The sequence below is a fragment of the Syngnathus scovelli genome, chromosome 12 (assembly GCF_024217435.2).
Source record: "Syngnathus scovelli strain Florida chromosome 12, RoL_Ssco_1.2, whole genome shotgun sequence".
Classification (NCBI taxonomy): Eukaryota; Metazoa; Chordata; class Actinopteri; order Syngnathiformes; family Syngnathidae; genus Syngnathus; species Syngnathus scovelli.
The window spans coordinates 608,100-628,394 of record NC_090858.1 but is presented as its reverse complement, the minus strand read 5'-3'; the positions used below and the strand labels follow the sequence as shown (position 1 = coordinate 628,394).

At 46.0% G+C, this 20,295-nt stretch overlaps 3 protein-coding genes across 3 annotated transcripts; all 3 read left to right on the top strand.

Annotated features, from left to right (window-relative positions):
* Positions 1–88: 88 nt before the first annotated feature.
* Positions 89–14,007, top strand: LOC125978892 (ras and Rab interactor 2). Its single transcript, XM_049736736.2, has 12 exons — positions 89–531; positions 2,312–2,396; positions 3,063–3,160; positions 3,624–3,825; positions 3,960–4,071; positions 4,298–4,370; positions 4,530–4,621; positions 7,047–8,636; positions 11,821–12,129; positions 12,677–12,808; positions 12,894–13,057; positions 13,232–14,007. The coding sequence occupies exons 2-12, from the start codon at positions 2,337–2,339 to the stop codon at positions 13,625–13,627; spliced, it is 3,228 nt and encodes a 1,075-aa protein (XP_049592693.1). The 5' UTR covers positions 89–531; positions 2,312–2,336; the 3' UTR covers positions 13,628–14,007.
* A 618-nt stretch (positions 14,008–14,625) lies between these two features.
* tmem97 (transmembrane protein 97) lies at positions 14,626–15,538 on the top strand. Its single transcript, XM_049736749.2, has 3 exons — positions 14,626–14,769; positions 14,868–15,012; positions 15,252–15,538. Exons 1-3 carry the CDS (start codon positions 14,653–14,655, stop codon positions 15,524–15,526), a joined length of 537 nt encoding a protein of 178 aa, XP_049592706.1. The 5' UTR covers positions 14,626–14,652; the 3' UTR covers positions 15,527–15,538.
* A 278-nt stretch (positions 15,539–15,816) lies between these two features.
* On the top strand, positions 15,817–20,295 carry si:ch211-195b21.5 (neurofilament heavy polypeptide). Its single transcript, XM_049736739.2, has 8 exons — positions 15,817–16,161; positions 16,807–16,955; positions 17,029–17,722; positions 17,803–18,325; positions 18,786–18,853; positions 18,998–19,094; positions 19,165–19,271; positions 19,585–20,295. The coding sequence occupies exons 1-8, from the start codon at positions 15,973–15,975 to the stop codon at positions 20,071–20,073; spliced, it is 2,316 nt and encodes a 771-aa protein (XP_049592696.1). The 5' UTR covers positions 15,817–15,972; the 3' UTR covers positions 20,074–20,295.

The following is a 20,295-nucleotide window of genomic DNA, read 5'->3' as shown; positions in this document are numbered from 1 at the left end:
AATGGCAAAAAACGAAACTGCCATCCTTGTTTCCACCTTTCAAACACAGCAGAGAAAGTATCTTATTGTTATCATTACAATTTTTATTATTTTACCATATATTTTAAAGGGCTGACCAAGAAGTGATCGTTCCTAACTGTCGTCCCTGTCATCATAATTTTAATTGAAATCATCTTTAAGTCATCCGTGCCGAAAACATTTCTCAATTTTTGGGCATGTCCAGTAAATTGAGAAATTTTGAAAACAATTGTTTTATTGTGAAATGGTGTAAGCGGAAGTCTTACTGTGCGTCGAAACGCAGCCAAAAGTTCCACAAAGAGGGAAACGCAGCCAAGTCGGGAGAGGAAACGACCGACCGACCGAGTGCACTATCATGGAAAGAAGGCGCCGGTTGTGTGGCGTAATCTTGTTTACTTTATTTGCTTCGAGAATATAATGAGAGAATTAAGTTAAGAGAGTTTGGTGAAGTGACTACGCTATGGACCTTTAAAGATCTTCTCGTAGGAGTGGGGGGTTTCTTCGTATCGTTAAGTAAGTATCGTTTCAACTTTGCCAGTTCTTTGTGCGGACATTCGTAAGTGATCGTTCCGCGCTTTCCCCCTAACCGGTCGGTCGCCCGGTCGTTGTTTCTTGAGATGGTCGTAGTGGCTGTTGTGACGCGTTTATTGAATTACGTGCAAAGAATCCTGAGGGACGGACTGGCTTGCTGCTCAACTTGCCTCCCACCTGTTTCAACGGCTTCCGTCGATGAATGACCAAATGCTCGATCTCGAATGCGCTCGTTTGTATTGTGCCATCAAACATTCAAATCTCAATCAATTTTATTTGAATTGTCTTATTGTTTAAACTAATGACAAAAGACGTGGAAAGAAATCGACTTAAGTCTTTCCCAACTGAGGTGTGTGATATTTCATATAAACCCCCCAAAACCCAAATCCGCCCTGCAGTGATCTTTTCTTTTCTTTTCTTTTCTTTTTGTTCTAAGTAATGTAATGCCCCCCCTGAACGTTTCCAACTCACAGAGCAGTGCGTAATGTATTGTTTGCAAGGTAATTACATGGTAGCTGTTTAAAGTTGCCACTTGTGCTCGGTCTCAACTTATGACTGTATGATTCTTTCTTCCACTCACAGCCAATGGTATTTTCTAACCAAAGTCTCAAATCTGCTAATACTCTTTCTGTTGAAGACCAACAAAACACTACAGTGATGTACTATGCAAGTCACAAGTCAGGTATTGACTGTAATACACTAACTTGCACATGTATAGCATTGCTGGGAAGTTCATTTGGTGACGCTTGCACCAATGTCAAATTTATAAACAGTACTCAAGGATGTTCAAATTGTAATGCAGTGGTTTGGATGAGAAGCAGTACCTTAGCTGTCAAGACCTAGGCTTAGATTGGCCGTATCTTCGTAATGTCGTCGTCGTTCCAAGTTTTTCTTGGATGTCAAGTGAATGCAAATGGTAGTTTGACCAGTGATTCCATAGAGGCGGTGGTCTGCCTGACCACAAGGAGTTCAGCACTTACGCAAAAGAGTGGCTTGAGGTGTAATGTGCAGTGTGAGTGCTTTGATAGCTACCTTTGTAATGAGTGTGTGTTGGGTGTTTAAATAGAGTGGGACTGAGGATTTTTCTCTGTTGTCAGTAATACTGTGTTTCTGTGCATGTGTGGGATTTGCTGCTTTGAGGCTGATGTTAATTCATTCGGCTTCAAATCAATCAATCTTTGGCTGATGTTTGCCACTCAGTCATATCTTGATGGCATTCCAAGAAACTTTACTGCGACTGACAATATAAATGAACACGTGCTGGCAAAGTGTTTTATATTCCTTGGACTTCCTGGTTTTCTGGCCGGGACACTGACTCACATATGGCTCATACAAATGGAAAGACACATTTGGGCACCTGAACTCCCAAAATGCTGCAAAAAGTTCAGGGTGCCCGATGATAGGCTCCAGCACGCCCGCGACCCCCCGTGGGGTCAAGCGGGATAGAGGATGGATGGATGGATGGATGGATGGATGGACGGACGGACGGACGGACGGACGGACGGACGGACGGACGGACGGACGGACGGACGGGTAGATGGAAGTCCCAAAATGGCCAACACGTGCTTTTGTTTTGACAAGAGGTGTCGGTTCTGCATTCCTAACACATGCATGGTAGGTTAAGGGTGTGAATGTGAGTGGAAATGTTTGGCTTTGTCTGTCTGTGCCTTGGAAATCAGTTCAGCGTGTCGCCTGCAAATACTGTACCTCATTTCGGTAGCTTTAATGATGATAATTGTTCTGCTTGAATTTGCCTTTCCAGGGAGCTGTCCAGGAGGTTGGACAAGATGTCCAGCCATAACATCCAGCAGCCCTCCAAACGGGAGAGGAAAAGCAGTTTTTTTAAGGTACGTACATGTCAAATCATCACTACTGTTTTTCAAAAGGGAAGTGAGTTGGAGTCTAGCTTCTTGCCTGTTTTTCCTAGAAAACAGGAAATAATGACTTCAGCGTGTCGCTCCACTCAAATGTTTTTCTGGCGTTTTACTGTTGTTGTTGTTGTTGTTGTTGTTAAAATATACGTGTTTTTCAGCAAATCCAGATCTGGCCTCTCGGTAAACCTTGGAGAACACCAAGAATGATCAAACTGTACAACTGTATAGCAGACCGCTATTTAAAAAAAAAAAAAAAAAAAGTGAAATATATAAAGTGTATTTATTTGTGTAAGACTTAAAGCAAGTCTATCTGAACGCAATGTATGTAGCAAAGGGATTAAAAAAAAAAAAAAAAAAAAGGTTTACATTGCACTACTGCACACTTCAGAATGGTGTCCACTGTCCAAGTGGGCTTTTCGAATGCTCACATTGTGTAGACTTAGACTTAGACTTAGTAGTTATGGCTTTTAGATTTGGGATTTCCCACTGCTGAGCTTGTCTTTTTGGGACTCGTGTTGATGATCGGTAGCCCGCCCGACAGAGAGGGAAATGAAACAAATGACATCAGTACAGCACAGAAAATGTTCATTGTCAGCTCAAACCGCGAAATGAAATACAGTATTTGCTTTTCTTTTGTAGTTGATTGAATCCTTTGCTTTGGAAATTGGCACTTTGAAAAAAGAGATGGGGAAAAAGCCTGAGCCAATAGAAGAGCACAAGACGGATTCAATGCATGGGTGAGCTATCCTTTATCGACGTACGTACGTACGTACTTACTGTTTGTTGATTTAATAGAGCGCACTAGCACAATACAGACAGCAGAGAGCACAATTGAGTTTTTCTTGTCTATTGCTGTGGAGATGTAGATGATGACCAGATGTTTACGTACCTCTTTTTTCCCCAAGAATCATCCTAAAAACACTCATTTAGGGCTTCATTGTTGGCTTACCTCTCGTAAAGAAAGAAAAAGCCACACGGGCGCTAAAATAATCACAAAAGTCATGACACAGTAGTGATGTCTTTTACCTGTGGGTGTATTGAGTAAGGGATTTTTGTTTGGAAACGCCACCTCTTTGCTGTCGTAAAACACATGTAGACTTCAACTCGAGAAGCAGATAGGATACGTACGCATGTTCCCTTCCTGTGAAACTTCCTGCTTGCTCATGCCCATGGCGGCACTCTTGCTTGCTTGCTTTTCAGACTGAGCGAAGAAGTCGGGGGTCTCTTCCTACAAGCATCCCCTTGTTCTGACACGGCGACCGGAGTCAGGGACTCGGGCTACGATTCCCTCCATCGGCGACTCAGCGTTTTGGACAGGTTAATCAATACGCATTGTGTGTGGCTCCAACTTGACCTAAGCCATCAGGACGCCGTACACATCCTACAGGACCGAGCGCCTGGAGTAAGGAAACAGCTTATCACTACCATTACAGTCGGATAAAAGAAAAAAAGACTAGCCCTATCACGCCTCTGAAATCAAAGTGTCCGTTTGAGTTGCAGGTTTTCTGATTGAATGTTTCTTCCCCTGGCCCCTAGACATTTGTGGTGAGGAAGTCTTCGAGCTTGCAGAAAAAGGTCATCTCTTTACGCATGGACAAGCACTCTCCACTTCCTGTCAAAGACTTTGTTGTCAAAGAGAGCCAGTTCAGTAGGTTTCGACACTTTCTATCTTCCTGTTGCCCTGGCAATGGCGCTCATGCTGCTGATTGATTTTCAAGCACATTGGCGTCTCTTTGAATAACGTGCAATCGTTTCAACTTGACCTCACTTGTTCTGACAAATCTCTCTGGAAAGTAGATTGCATCAAAAGATGAAAGCTTGATCACGGCCTGCAATGAATTGATTCCTTCCTTCCTTCCTTCATTGTTCTCCAGCTTTTTCTTTGGAAGGATCCGGCCTGAGTTTTGCGGACCTGTTTCGGCTTGTGGCTTTCTGCTGCATCAGCAGGTAAATTCATTCTTCGCAATGACTCACGTTGCTCTTTTTGTTTTTGTGACCACGCTAAGAAGAGCGACTCGTACGCTTTTAGTCCCTCCTGCGTCAACCTGATTCTTCTTTTTTAGTAGTTTTGCTCCATTTCATTCTGCTTTTGTTGCTTTTTCTCAGGGATGTGCTTCCCTTCACCTTGAAGCTCCCAGAAGCCATCGCTTCAGCCAAAACCTCTGCTGAGCTTGCTCAGATTGCGAAACTTGGAGCAGGTACTACCGATGGTATTCAGTGTTCTTTTGGCTAATCGTTTGTTGTCTTACCCATAGGGCTCTCTGTCTTTGTATGGGCGTTAAACAGTGACCAGACGCATGTTGATTGGCGTGCAGGTTCAAGCCTCCCGCAAGCGTGTTTGGGAATTTTGCCGGGTGTTCCAGCATACTTTTACACGGTCCTCGCGCATTTGGTGGCTGAAAATAGAGAACAGGTTGTTAAGCGATTCAAAAGTGAGACCTATTACGTTACTATTAGCTGGCGCTAAACTGGCCTAGCACACAATGTCATTCGTGCCCGTTGACCTCATTTCATGTGCCTATTTTTTGGTGTGCGCACACATAGGATTCTTATTTGCATAGAGCGAGTGAGCACACACTCACACGCAAATGCGCGCGCACACACACGTGTTCACACAAATTTGACTAGAATTCCAGTAGTGAATGACTCAGTCTGAGGGACAAAGGTCTTGCAAGCTCAGATGAGTTTAGTTCAACAGGGAGGCTATTGAGTCACTCACAACGTGGCCTCACGTAAAGGTGTCCAGTGTGAAACGTCACCCCACCCTAACTTCAACGTGCTTTCTACTACTGTACTTTTTAATCGAAAGTAGTTTGAGCTCTGTTGTGCATGAGAGCGAGCCAGCCAGCCAGCCAGCGAGCCAGCCAGCGAGCTTCCGTCCGTTGTCTTCTGAGGCTTTGAAGGGCTCCGTTTGCCTTTCGAGCAATTGTGCAAACAAAGGTAGAGCACGCATTCAAGCCTAATCCCCATCCGACTCCTTTGATTGAGAAAAAGAACCATGTTTAATGTCACTGGCCTTTTCTTCTCAGTGCCATTTGACTCTTTAGTCAGCACAGACAGTGAACGGAACGACGTCATTCTGACAAGATTGCATCATTTGCCAAATTGAACCATACAATAAACATTTTGATAAGAAGACCATGGCGTGTAGATTGTGGAAGAAAATACGCTGAAATGTGTGCGTGCTCAATACAACTAAACAAAGCAATGTACAAATACACATGGCAAATAGATTACTGAAAGGATATTTTGTGCAAATCCCCCTTTTGATCCAAATCCTTTTATTAGAACACTAAATCTTCTGTACTGAGAAATTGCATTTTCCAAGAAAGAGCTATTGGGCAACAGAAATATGAACAAGTTCAGTCAAAACATGTTGTAAAGAAGACTGGATTGTAAACAAGTGGAGAGTGGGAGGGCAAACGAGGGTTGGCCATGCGTCATTGAAAGAGTTAGAGGGAGGGGGGGCGTGGGAGGGGGAGAGAGAGAGAGAGAGAGAGAGAGAGAGCTGGACATACTCTGCTTGCTAACAGCCCTCCCAGAAACACATCAACATCCTAACAAATATTGAGTCGAAGTGCACTTGAAGACAGCCGCATTAAAGGGTCCTGACATTTTGGGCTTGGTCCCAAACAAACCTCTCATTGTTTGTCGTCACGTTTTGGGATCACAGTGAGTATTGTTGTCATGTATTTTTTTCTGGTTGGAAGGAGTTACTCTGTGTCTGGTACCCGTGCTGTATCACTCTTTCTATTTCTCCTTTGACTGCCTGCCTGCCTGCCACAGGCGGGACTTGAGAAAGTTGTCGGTGCGTGACATTGCCTTGAAAATGATATATTTTTGCTTGTAAAAAAATAAAAATAAGAAGCAGCTGTGGTTCCGGGCTATATTTAAAGCTGAAGTGCTTGCGTTGACTCACCGAGAGGAGAAGTTGGAGTCAGTCCTCCTCGGCATATAGCAGACGTGTTAGAAACACAGTGAGAAGATAAAAAAAAGTCACATTTTGTTTCCTAAGATGAAATGATGCAAATTTGGAGAGATTCTTGTGTGAATAGCTGAGGCCGAATGTTTTCCTGAGCTTTTTGCCACTTTTCCTTACTAGTTTCTCCGCATACATAATAAATGCATCGTCTCTTAAGTTAGTTAGTTGCTCCTTCAGGTCTTTACATGTATTCTGGAGCAGTGGTTGCCAATCTTTTTTTTTTTTTTTTCTTATCCACGGCACACCTTTTCGTTGGAAAAAATCTCGAGGCGCCTCACCGCACCACACCTGACGCTCTCTCACGGCCTTGAAAATCACTCTGCTTTAATTAACTTCATCTGGCTTGTGCGTGCATGCGGAGAAGGGCTAAATGATGGCGTGAGTTTATTTCCACAGATGTCATCAAGTCTTGGAGTTCAGGCGACGTATAGCGTTCTGGTGATTTGTGCATACTGCTGCTCATTTTCATGTCACACAACGGTCATACAATACATGAATAAAACCGGATTGACTCGTCACAGGTTGCTTTTTTTGTCATGACAGAATTCTTTTCCAAAATACGTAGTCTTGAGACGTCATCGCCCCGGTCGCATAGCATTTCATCCAACTCGCTATAATCAATGTCATTTGTCATTCTACAGGTTTCTGGGACAGTGAATGGTGTCAGAAGAGGAAGGGTTCCTCCTCCTCCTCCTCCTCCTTTTTCTTTGGAGCCACAGCTCCTGACAGAGGACCTCCACCCGGCCAGCAAGCACTCTCTGTCGCAGCCGCCCCGAGCCGCCCTCGACTGGAAACTCGCACCCCTTCGGAGCTCGAGTGTTGCCAGTCGAATGGGGCGCTCTGCTTCATCAACCCACTTTTCATTAAGGTTCATCATCCAGAGAGCGAGCACTGTCCTGAATTAGATTCCTCTGATCCGAGTCAAACTCACAGCCCGGAAAAAAGCAGCGACGACGACAGGCCTGCAAGTTGTGACTCCGATTTCAGTGACAACCAACAGTCCAATGAAAATAAGGCGTTTAGCCTTGGTAGCGCCACGCAAGCACAAGGTGAAAAAAAGCAAAGCGCTGAAGACACCACGTCACGGTCTCCGCCGAGTCGTCCACCCCCGCCACAGTGGGCCCCTCCCGTCCGGCAGCGCAGTATGCCCGAGAAAATTGCCTGGATCAATGTCCCCAAGGAGAAGGCGGAAGACAAGGAGCGCAGCAGTAGCCTCTTATCCCGTCTGGGTTCTTCACTTAGTATCAGCCCCTCGTCGTCCCCTCCCAAAAGACTCAGCATCAGCTCCCCTATCTCCATCCCGAGACCTTCTTTCCCCCTCTCTTTCGCGTCTCTGTCCTCCTCGCCTCGAAAGGCCAAATCCTCCCTGTCTTCCTCCCTGGAGGATGCCCAGTGTCACCTGGCGCTAGAGGAGCAAACTATTGAAAAGGCGCTTCTGAAGGCCAAACTATCTCAGCAGAGCAGCGGCAAAGCTTGCACGCAGCCCCGCAGCAGTCTTGCGGACACAATGACCGTAAGCCAACAAGTGGTGGTGCGCGGAAGCGCTGGAGAACGAGCAGGAGAGGACTGCCAGGATGGGGTTAGCCAACGTCTCAGTGACGTGAGCCTTTCCACGGATTCTTCAGACTCCTTGGATTTCTTCTCTCAGTCGTCGCCTTTCTTCCTTCCTGCCCTCCATGACCCGAGTCCACCTACGGTGGCCGATTTCAACACCCACCTCCCCCTTTCGCTGCCCTCGTCCCATCTTCTGTATTGTAGCACGGAGGACGACGACGACGACGAGGAGGAGGAGGACGAAGACGAAGAGGAGCCCGACTACGGCGTCGGCCTGGAAAGCGACCAGGACCAAGACCAGGACCTGACCATGATGCCGCCCGGGCACAGGACCAGGCGGCGGCCGAGCGCCAGCGCTTTAGTCCTCCAGAAAGCGCTGCGAGGTCATCTGCGCAAGATGAGTGGCGTTTTTAGCTCCCTGTTGACACCAGAGAAGAGAGCCATTCGCAGGGTGGTGGAATTGTCCAAAGACAAAGCCTCCTACTTCGGCTCCCTGGTGCAGGACTACCTGAGCTACATGGGGGAAGGGGCAGGCACCCCGACCTGGCAAAGCTTTGCCTCTGGACTGGAACTCCTTCAAACGCTGCGTCAGTTTATCACACAAATGAAGAGTTACCTGCGACAAAGCTCCGAACTTGGTTTGCCCATAGAGAGCCTGATACCTGAAGACCAAATAGGTAAGTTGGAGAATTGCGCTCATGCATTATTCGGACTAGGATTTATTTTGTATGCGATGGAAGGAAAAGGGGAAAAAAAAAAAAAAGTCTCTGAATGGGGACCAGTGTATTGTCTGGCGTAATAATGCTCTGAGGAGGAGTTCTGCCACTAAGCTCAAGTTGGCAACGTCAACCTGCTGCTGCTGCTTGCAGCCAAGTCAATGATGGTAATCGTCACATTGAATTGCCTATAGATTTGAGTGAAAATGTCGTCGACGTCACTGCTTGACTTTCTAATCTTCTGGTATGCCGGCGGTCGCACCATTCCAACCGTAGGAGCATAAAGACCTCATTGTCAAGGAGGTGGGAGTTTAGTAGGTGTGTCTCATGTGCAAGCATGTTGTTGTGGAAATGTTGTTTAGTTTTCTTTTCACAAGTCAGCCAGTTAGAATTGAAAGAAGAAAACGGCAAGCGATTTGATGTCGGCAAATGCGTTTGTGACGTATCCATCGTCTCAACTGCGCGGCCAGACAGGTTGTCCGTTCCGTGTTGATCTTATTTGGGGTCTCAATTCTTTGGCTTGCTTTCTCATCTCTCTCTCTCTCTCCCTCTCTTGCGTGCCCTTTCTCACTGGCTGGAACACACACCCGGCGAAAGAATGTTAGACCTTTTGGAAAGTAACAAAAGGATGACTTTTTACCTTGGGCCGAACGAAGGCTGCTTGGCATTCTGAAGAAACAATTTGTAATCTGCAATGAGTGGCGCTGTTGTTGCACACTATTTGGTTGTGTTGAGGCTTCAGTGGAAGCCCAGCTGAATCCCAAGATGCGCTCTGCCAAGGTTTGTAACCCTACTCCACACGCCCCAATCAAAGAGAGCATTGGAAGCAAGGCCCCGAGCTCCCTAGCTCCCTAGCTCCCTCCTTCCCTCCTGTCCTGTCTGTTTTGCAGTCTGGACTTTGCTGACTCTCACTTGGCATTTTTTCTTCGTGACTCTTTCTTTTCCTAACTGCTGTTCCAGATGCTGTCCCAGATTTATTTACCATACACTTGCTGTAAAGGTGACTGATTCTGCTTGACTAATTCAAGTGAACGTGTGACAATATCCCAAAAGACAGTTGCGTGGTTATACACTGAAGAGGTTTGTTTTGCTTGTTTTTGATTTGAGTTTTCCAGGGACTTCTGGGGATGAATAGTGTGCTGAAATCGGAGGGAGGGTGTGCTTCGAAGAATGGACCCCCTTGTTTTATACTCTGCACACAGACCAATGAAAGTGCAATTCTGGTGCCTTTTTTAAACTGCTGCTAATTTATTATTTCAAATGGCTATTGCTTGTATTGCAGGTGTCCTATTGTCTGTCTAGGCTCTGCAGTACAATATGAATGAAAACCTCTTTTTGGATGAATTTATACTTATGCATGGAACAGCGCCAACCCGAATGTACACTTAGAGCAATCAAGTCTTAAGACGTAGGTCGCGCCATACAATTAGATAACAATAGAGATGCTGGGGTGGAACCTTGTGCCCGCCAAAGAAGTTCATGGTCACTCTAGCTGTCGCAGCGGTGTTCGTCCTTGGTCGGCAGTCTAATCGTAAAAGAATGTAGCCGTAAGAAAGACAGCCGCTCTGTTTCCTTCAACATGAATTGTTTTGTTTTGTTTGACCCGAGCGAGCGAGCGAGGGCAGGTAGAAAAGCTATGTTGAGATTGTGTCACTTTAGCAGGAAGGAAGCAATCTCTGTATCAGGAGACGAGTGACAGATTCCAGAAACGCCTCTGTCTCGCTCGCTCGCTCGTCCAGGCTATTTTGGATTCCCAAACACCGTGCTGGCTCAAACACAACGCTGTGATGCTTGCTTACAGACGTCAATACATAATGCATGATAGATTTGAAAGTAAAAGAATCTATTCCAGGCAGGCTCAAAGCATTTTGTATTCATTGGACAGGCAGTTAACCACTTCAGTCAATGAAAACTACTCAGTCTTTGAAGAATGCTAACAAACACAGAAAGAGCAGGGAAGGAAGGCCTGGATATACAAAGCGCTCGCTACATACTGGATGGAAGCTGTTATTCACTTTGTACTTGAACGGCAAAGTGAGAAGGTGCTCTTTGTGTAAGTCTTGCGCAAGTGCAGTCTATTTGCAGCTCTTTAGTTCCAGTTGAGCTGAGGCAGCAACGCAAGGAATTAAACATGAATGATTCATGCATGAGTGGGATTTGTATGATTCGATGATCAACAGTGCTGTGTAAGAATGATCCTATGCTGAGGCAGAAAATAAAACAACTGACTTGACCTTATTCTGGAGAGAAGAGTCAGCAGCACAAATGCAAACGCACACACGCGCGCGCGTTCCTCCTTATTCAGCAGTGCTGCGGTTTGCTTTCCATCCTGTCTGGATGATATCATGGCATGTGTTCGTCAGACTGCACGAGCTGAGATGCAAAAAAAAAAAGGTCATACTGGCACGTTTCCGCTTCTCGTGCGCACTTTTCTCTTCCCTACAATTGTTCCTCCCCCAACAACACAGTAGATGTTCTCAGCTTCAAGTAGTCCTTGACAAAAGATGCACAACTGTAAAAGTGCGCTGGGTTTTTGCATCTCTTGTGGAGTTTTTTGAAACAAAGACCAAATAAATGTATTTGCATACGACGCAAAACATTGCAAAAAACATTGATAACAATGCAAGTCAAAGTAATAATCATACCGTTCTAAACGCTCTGATCCATGCAAACTCCACAGGTCCATGGTATTGTGTCAGTCTCCTGAAAAACCCCAAATCATTTAGAATTGCCTGTTTGAACATTTATGTACTATAAACGGGGCTCCAAGACCTTTTAATAACTCATGATCTTCCCTAAAACAAATGTTGTTGATGATTTGATATCATCTAGAAGATGAGGAAAATGCAGCTGAATTGTGTGCATTTCCTTAACGTCTTGCGGCAACAACATACAGTAGGCTAAAATGTGTTCCTCTCTTACTTAGAAAGCTTGTCAAAGTCAATTCAGCACTGTTTCTTGGCAACAACTTTGCATCCAATGTAGGACTTTCCTATTAGACACGGCTTGGCGCCGTCGTGTGGCCCTTTCATGAACAGCAAGTCTCCGCCGTTTTTTAGATGACACGAGGGGAAAGAGTGAAGTGGTGAATTCTACTGCCAGCACTAATAATGTTCTGTGAAATGTGACCTCCCTTTTTTTTCAGATCACGTCTTAGAGAAAGCCATGCACAAGTGTGTTCTGAAGCCTCTCAAAGCCATGGTTAGTGCGGCACTGCAGGAGTTTCAAGTGCGCAGCGGGGAATGGCAGGAGCTGAGGGACAACATGTCTCTGGCCAAAGCTCGCCAGCCGCAGGAAATGGGCGTGGAGGACACGGTGCCGCCAGATCCCATCGCTATAGAGAAGATCAAGTGCAAGTTTCACACCATGTGCAAGCTGTACTCTCCGGAAAAGAAGGTCACCATGCTGCTGAGGGTTTGCAAACTCATCTACACCATTATGGAAGACAATTCAGGTAGCGCAACTTTACCATACACAGTGACGCTCCCTCCCACTGTATCCAACCAAGTACCTCTGTCTCCACTGACCCACCGATCCTTTTGACATTTCTCAAAATACAGCAATGATTTGTTCGGCCAATGCTTAAAGAAAGGTCAAACTAAAGGGAAACAAATCAAATCGTTCACATAGAGAAAAACAGTTGATCCACGCAGTCTTTTAAGCATCCACTATGACAGCTTGCCAAGATTCGACCACACAAGTGTCATGTCAACACGAGTATTTCTTCCAATAACATTTGAATTGATAAAGCCACACATTTGGATTGATCGATTTGAAACATTTCTACTGCATTGCAATGTCATTTGCAGTTTGATGAATCATTCAGCCCTAGAACACAGTGACATAAAGGAAAAACACTGTGTCTAGTGAAACTGGAAGTTGCGCAATTTCATCTTTATATCTGACTCTTGCTACATTCGATGTCTAAAAAAAAGTCCATGGTTACCACGAGTTGAAAATAGATCTGTCTGTGTGTGCGTGTGTGTGTGTGTGTGTCTCAGGCCGTCTGTACGGTGCAGATGACTTCCTGCCGATGCTGACCTACGTGTTGGCACAATGCGACATGCCGCAGCTGGACAATGAGATACTTTACATGATGGAGCTACTGGATCCCTCGCTGCTTCACGGAGAAGGTGTTTCTTTAAATTGAAGCAGCTCCTGACCCTTTTATTGGTCGCAGACTAACATTTGCGGTGCTGTGTCATCGTTCTGTCGCAGGTGGCTATTATTTGACGAGCGCGTACGGAGCAATGTCATTGATCCGCAACTTCCAAGAGGAGCAAGCTGCCAGGGTGCTGAGCTCCAAGACGAGGAACACGCTGCACCAGTGGCACCAGCGACGCACCACTCTGCACTCGGCGCCATCCTTCGATGACTTCCAAGTAAGGCCGACAAGCTCGGGATATTAGGCGTGCATCCTGACGCGCATTGATTACACTAATCAATACAATTATTGGCAGCTCTTATTGTACTTCAAAGTTAGACTGATGGAAAAGCACTATGTGTGAAGATGGCTGAAAATGTATCAATTTTTCCTTCGTTCTTCTCTCTCCTAGAATTACCTGCGGGTGGCGCTGCAGGAGCTGGCTAGCGGCTGCACCGCTAAGACCCTCCCAGTCCGCCCCTACGCCACCGTGGAGGAAGTGTGTCAGCTGTGCGCCATAAAGTTCAAAGTGTCTGACCCTGCCAGCTATGGCTTGTTCCTGCTGATGGAGGGCAACAGCCAGCAGCTGGCAGCAGACACCCATCCTCAGAGGATCAAGGCGGAGCTCAACAGCCGGCCGCAAGCTCCCCCCTTCCATTTTGTTTACCGCCGCTTGGCCGATCGCAGCGCCTCGGGCCCTCCGGACTCTTCGCCCGGTCCCGACAACGTCACTTTGACCAACCTGAGCAACCTCACTCCTGAGCCAGCCACCCCCTCCCCTGATTTGGACCTCAGACTGTCACGTTAATGGAGAGAGAGAGAGAGAGAGAGCGAGAGAGAGAGAGAGAGAGAGAGACTCTTCATCATCGGCCATGCGGCGTCACCGACCGACACGCTTCCGGCCGTGTCCAACAGAGCCTTGGACCATGTAGAGCACAACAGCGTGCTTGTAGCAGTCCGACTTCTCCTTTTGGATGTCACGCTCAACATCCTCTGTGTAGAAAGTTGAATCAAACAGACAAGATAGAGGAAGAGAGCAGTGACAGAAGTAAAAGTTTGCTCTTTGCGCCTTCAGCTTGGGTCCTGAAAGGAAACACTTTTGTTTTAGCTCTTGTAGGGTAATCATTTTGTGTTTCTGTGATTTAAGTCGACTCTAATTAATTTCAAGTTAATTTTTTGTCTCTTTAATTGTCTGACTCATGTTCATTTATTTAGCTAGCTATCTCCCCACATTAACGTAATTTTGTGTGTTTTTATGTGGCGTGGGGGGGGGGGGCGAAGTTGCAGAACGCTTTTATTTTGAAATCTGTCGGAGCTACTTCGCATGCCGACACTTGACTTCCTGTCTGGTTTGTATACAGTAATTTCATCAACTTCATGAAATCCAGTGAACATTGAAACTATGCGGAAAGCTTTCGGAAGCGCACCGCATCGCACCGCACCGCAGCCGGTGTGAATTGACAAGCGAACTCGAATGCTTTCATTTCCCTGCGGCGTGGCGTCTTCAGTCTGTATAGTGGCCGACAGAGTTGCCGCGGGTGGGTCAACCTCCGCGGCCAATTAGTTTTTATTTTCTTCTTTTGTTGGTTCCGTGGCCGGTAGCCCCGGCCTGCCCATCGGACCACCGGACCGGCCGAACCGAAGATGGCCAACCGGGGAAAAGCCCGCCTACCCTACCCACCCCACCCCGCCCCTGGATCATGTTCCAAACTGAACTGACTACTCGTCCATGAACAGAACACACCTTCGCTGCATTGCTTTGAGACTCGGAACGTTCTATCTGTCTGTAATAACTTAACGTGTTGTGCTAGTTCTTTGATTTGCTTATCCAAAATGAAGGGCATTCGTTTATTAGAAACAATATTTGTCTTCTATTTTACATCGCACATTCCGATCACGTTATTTATTGACTTGCAAACAGTTCTACCAGGCTATTTGTATCCCCAAGCTGTAAGTATCGCTTGATAAATGAAGGTGCAAGTAACGTTGCATGGCTTTATTCGACACATTCGTCCGTATAATATTCGTAATGCCATCCATTCCCCTAGCTGAGAGACCTATTCCAGTGGTATGCAAAGGAGTTCAAAGACCCAATGCCCCTTCAGCCGCCAGAGTGGTTCCAATCTTTCATCGTCTGTGAGGGTTTGCTGCAAATACCTTTCTTTCCAATTGCAGCATATGCCTTTTACAAAGGTAAGTTCATCAAAACGGCCACTCCTACTTGAATGGTCAAAGCAAAACAAAACAAAACAAAACAACAAGCGTGAGTGCGTTACGAGTGCAAAAAAACGTGTGCGTAAAAGCACATTTATTTGACGGGAGTGTTTGAATAGTTGTTATAATTTGAGTAGGCCGCTCTATTGAAATCCACGGTAAACTGCAGGAGTAAAGAAAGTTTATTAGTTTGATCCCAACTGTTTCCTGTCTTCTAGGAAGCTGTCACTGGATCAGGACTCCTGCCATTATTTATTCCACCCATGTCGCCACCACATTGATCCCAATTCTCTCCCACATCATCTTTCATCAGTACACTATTGAAAGCCCCTGGGCCCCCCAAACATGGCAGGAACGTTGGACGCTCGTTGCAATATATGCTCCATATTTGTTTGTCCCTGTCCTGCTGCTTTTCACCATGCTGCTGTCATCCACATACAACCCTACTAAATTTGGAAATACATTGCCAAACAAAGTAAAGAAGAAAAATTGAAATGTTGCCTGACCTCTTGTCTTTTAATCTTGTATTATTTATATTGAGTGCATTGACTCAATCCTTTACCTATCAAATGTCTTGGAAATTGTGCAGCTGTTTTACTGTAATCTGGTCAGCTCATTTTTTAAAGTATGCTTTTCATTTGTCTCTGCACTTGATTTTAGCTATCAGCATATAATATTATCACATGACAAAAAAAATCCTGTCGACGTTTGAGCTGGACAAATCAAATAGGGGAAAAAAATGCAATAACGCTCCTGCTCAGTAGAGGGCAGTGCTGCTGTATCCGATCTGGTTTTAAGCAGAAGAAGAGTATGTTGGGGTTTGACGCATTCATTTGCTCGATGCCTTTACCGCAACGGAATCGATGGAGTTGCTGGTTGTTCATTTTGTGCAGTTGAATTTATCCTACTTGTCTTGATTGCTTCATCAAAACAGAAATAATGTACCGGCCCGGACGACATCCGTGCGGTCCGCCTTCTTTCGGTGTTCCACGATCTCGCTTCAATGTCGGCGCTCCTTGTGGGCCTTCTCCCGGAAATTTACCTCCTCGACCGTCTAGACAATTTTCGTCTTCGGCGCCGATGGGAAGCCAATTTCTTCCAAGACCTCCAGGACCTTATTTTATGAATGTACGTACACGACAAGCTCATGCTTGAAGGGGGCGAAGGTAGCTAGGACTTGTATAGCACCGTTTTAGCAGTTAAAATGAAGTCCTCAAGTAGGACGTAGCTCCTCATTTCAGCGTGCAATAAAGTGCGGCATATTTGAGAGGAAAACATCATTTTAGATTCTATTGTATTGTACAATTGGGTTCGACATCTACGTGATCAAGTTTGGTATAACGCCAAACATGAAGACGAAGCTAGTTACGAGTATCATCAACAAAGTCATGTTCGGTGAAGGTCTCAATAAGTGGACATACACATTCGGTTTTTAGAGAATGACTTCAAGATATTCTGGTTCCGAATTCCTGGGACATGCCAGGGCAGATGATCCGTCACAGCATATCAAAGTATAGTTTCGTGTGTAAGAGAGTGAATCAAAAATAAATAGAATACGGTACATGCTAAGAACATAGCCTTTTCTAACTTATCTTACTGCCAAACGCTTGCCTATACGCCAAGTTGGGACACTCAAACTCAAAGGTACCACCGTGTCAATGGGGGGGGGGGGGAGAGAAATGTTGCTTGTAACGTTAAATAGTATACATATGCCATCAATGCCACAATTCTTTCATGCAAAGTCATATTCACATGAATTCTTAATACTCTCAGCCCCACTGTAGCACGTTCTCCATAGACCGCAGTACAGTGATAACCGTGGGGGGCAGCCAGCAGCTTGCCTCTCCGACACCACCGCCACCACCGCATCTTCCGGGTTCCCAATGGAATCCAACATCTGTCAAGCTTGCACCAGACAACAGGTATGTATGTCGTCTTACACGTAGGGCTGGACCCTTTTCCACTTCAAGGTGTTGATTGATATCCCTTTTTTAGTGACAGCGCTGGAGAGGAGTTCCTGAGATGCATAGCTGCAAATAAACCTTTCCCAGATTATCTCAGAGGGAACATGGAATACAACCTGGCTGACGCATTGAAGTCAGCCAGTATCCTGAAGGAGGCCGTCAAGTCGGACCCGGCTTTCCAAAAGCGGAGTAAAAGTCCGAGCAGGAGTCCTGAGGGCAGCCGCGGAAGATCCCGAGCTAAAAGCCGTGCCCGAAGTCGGAGTAGAGCCAGGAGCAAAAGTCGCCTTCGTGAAAAGAGTCGAGCGAGGAGCAAGAGTCGAGCGAGGAGCAAGAGTCGAGCGAGGAGCAAGAGTCGAGCGAGGAGCAAGAGTCGAGCGAGGAGCAAGAGTCGAGCGAGGAGCAAGAGTCGAGCGGGAAGCAAGAGTCGAGCGGGAAGCAAAAGTCGAGCGGGAAGCAAAAGTCGAGCTCGGAGTCGAAGCCAAACCAGAAAAAGTCGTGCACGGAGCAAAAGCAGGCCTCGGTGGTCATCGTCACCGAGTAGCGGTCCTGACGGCAGCCGTGCTAAAAGCAAAAAGCGGCAAAGGAGTCCCGGCCACATGGGCAACGACAGCGCCGCTAGTTGTAGTAGTAGTGCTCGTTTGTTAGAGGGACTAAAGTTGGTCATGACCAACAAAGAAATGGAAAACCATCTGCCCTCTCTCAAAGAGGCAATCCGAACTATTCAGGTAGATGCGTGTCTTGCGCAGTCAGTAAATGAATCTTAAATGTCCACAAACAATGCTTTTCTCTCTCTCTCTCTCTCCAGGCCTCGAGTCAAAGTAAACGAGCTCCGGGTGCCGAGCGACCTAGCGCGCTTTCCACTTTGTCGCTGGAAAGTGACAGCGTGCTCCTGCCTCATGACAGAGTTGGCAATGACTTCTCCTGGCTTCAGCCCAAATGGCAGTCAGCTTCCAAATCGGATCCGTTCGAAGACGAAGAGTTGTTCTTATACGGCGACGAAAACGCCACGCGACAAAATCCGTGCTGTGGAACATCTGCAACACTCACGCCTGGAGAGTCAGAGTCAGTCAAAGAAAAAAAAATGGATGAAATGAAGAGATGGGATCCCAACACTCAACAGCGTGACTGCGACCGGTCCAATCTCTCGTCACGGAGCCGAGCCTTTGCTCATCCGGACGAGCGCGAGAAAATCAAAAAGATCTTGAGCGCTTTGGGCCAAACAAACAATAGCAAATCAGGCCCTCGGCCGCCAGCGTCCTTAGGATTGAAATCGTGTCAAGGCCCCAATATGCGCAACGCTTTGGAGTCCCTGCAATCACTCGTCAAAGGTAAGTGAGGATATTCAGATGATTTGATTTTATGATTGACTTCCAGATTCATCAAGAATGGCATGAAATTGCAAGTCAAGCTTGCAAGGATTCTGCTTCCTTCTCACCTTTTGCGATGTACAGAAGAGAATTCAACTTGAATGTGACAAATAACCTGCACATCTGCCAAATGAAAGTCCCTGAAATGATTTGAGGGGAACAATTGAAATGGTTGAGTAAATATACACAATGTTTGATGCAGCATATAGATTTTGAGGGGTATCTTACCGATTGATTCCGCTCAAATTTCATGCAAGATTTGTTGCTGTTTTTGGATCTTTTTTCTCTCTCCAGTGATCAAGGAGAAGCTTTTGTGTCACCTGGACATGACGCTGGAGCAAAACGGCTGTCTGATATACTTGGCGCACTATGCTTTTATTGGTCAATAACAATTGTTACATTTTGGTTTTGCTTCTTCAAGCAACCAAGGAGAAGCGGGAAAAAGGTCACCCAGTTGGGACATCTCTGTCATCATATGATAAACACAAGGTAACCAATTTCTAAAACATTCTGCTAGAATATCAGCGCTCGCTGCCAACCGTTCGGCCGGCCCCGTTCTGCCTGCCCGACCGACCGAGTCAACTCGCTCAGCCCTTTTTCATCTTGCTTGAACTTGTCGTTTATATTTTGTAGCCAGGTGATGAAAGTGAAAGAAGCGAAGCCAAACGAGCAAAAACCACTCAAATTGAAAGTTTGATGAAAGAAGTGGGAGAATCGCTCAAACAGGACGGTAAAGCAATCTATATCAATTGCTCATGAATACATGCATTCAGGCACTCATTTGATTTTATTCTTTGCAGGATTCAATTTCCTCATCCCAGTGTTTGGCTTTTACTGCCAGATATGCGAGGAGTTCATCGGAGATTTCAGTCAAGCGGAAAGCCACGCAGCCATCCATTGTAATCGCGTGAGTACTTCCTTTTCCATACAAAACGTTGATATGGTCTCATCTTCGGTCCGTGCCTACTCGCCCGTTCGTCAAGGGGTGTGTGCGTGTATTTTTAATGCCATGGGATGGTCTCTTTAGTGAGTGAAGTGCCAAAGTCATTTAGGCTCTGACCATTGGGAGCCTCATACATCAACCTCCTTTCACATTGTACACCAAATGCAAAGGTTACAAATTCCCCACACCCTTTTTGTGGATTGCCATCATGTTTTGATTTCTTGGGATAGTGTTGTATTCTATCTATAGTCAATGTTTATTTGTTTTTTTTTGGTAGAAAACACTGGTAAGTAAACGTACAGAAGAGACTAAAGGACACTCGAGCTGTAGCAGCAGCAGCAGCAGCAGCAGCGGCGGCAGCAGCAGCAAACACCATCCTACATTGTTGCACCTCAAACACAGTTACAAAGACGAGAGAGGAGACAACAGGAAACACGGAAATGATTACCATAGAATCAAAGAGGAGGATGATCATCATAGGCGCCAAAGTAGTTTGCTCAAGAAGATGAGGGAGGAGAAGCTGCTCATAACGGTTTGTGCCGACCCTCCGAAAGTTAAGGAGGAGCCCAACAAGGATTGGGACGCAGTTAAGCAGGGAGGAGCATCCAACGGAAAGTCGAAAGACGCTCATCGAAAACACGCAAAGGAAAACAACGAAAGCCACCACGGCAGCGATGACCAAGAAGATGAATCCAAAGTAAAGTCACACAAAAAGAAAAAGAAAAAAGAGAAGAAGAAGAAGAAGAAAAAGAAGAAGGATGCCTAAGGAAGATCCTATACATGACCCTCGCTCGTTAGCAAGTTCAAACACACATCACGGCATCATTGCGAGACAAGAGCGTTTGGACAAGTACAGTACACGTGTCAAACCCGACGTCCGTTTGATGCGCCCTGCTCGCACAAATGACAAAACTGCAAATTGTTGTCACTTTTAAAAACATTGTTATTGCAAGCAATACTGTTCAATAAAGAACAGATGGACAAACTG

Excerpts from the sequence above, each read along its gene's own strand:
- si:ch211-195b21.5 (XM_049736739.2), top strand. The coding sequence starts at position 15,973 with ATGTACCGGCCCGGACGACATCCGTGCGGTCCGCCTTCTTTCGGTGTT. Across the intron at positions 16,162-16,806 it reads CAGGACCTTATTTTATGAAT|CCCCACTGTAGCACGTTCTC; the intron begins GTACGTACACGA and ends TAATACTCTCAG. Across the intron at positions 17,723-17,802 it reads AGGCAATCCGAACTATTCAG|GCCTCGAGTCAAAGTAAACG; the intron begins GTAGATGCGTGT and ends CTCTCTCTCCAG.
- tmem97 (XM_049736749.2), top strand. The coding sequence starts at position 14,653 with ATGAAGGGCATTCGTTTATTAGAAACAATATTTGTCTTCTATTTTACA. Across the intron at positions 14,770-14,867 it reads GCTATTTGTATCCCCAAGCT|CTGAGAGACCTATTCCAGTG; the intron begins GTAAGTATCGCT and ends CCATTCCCCTAG. Across the intron at positions 15,013-15,251 it reads AGCATATGCCTTTTACAAAG|GAAGCTGTCACTGGATCAGG; the intron begins GTAAGTTCATCA and ends CCTGTCTTCTAG.
- LOC125978892 (XM_049736736.2), top strand. The coding sequence starts at position 2,337 with ATGTCCAGCCATAACATCCAGCAGCCCTCCAAACGGGAGAGGAAAAGC. Across the intron at positions 4,072-4,297 it reads TGTCAAAGAGAGCCAGTTCA|CTTTTTCTTTGGAAGGATCC; the intron begins GTAGGTTTCGAC and ends ATTGTTCTCCAG. Across the intron at positions 13,058-13,231 it reads CATCCTTCGATGACTTCCAA|AATTACCTGCGGGTGGCGCT; the intron begins GTAAGGCCGACA and ends TCTCTCTCCTAG.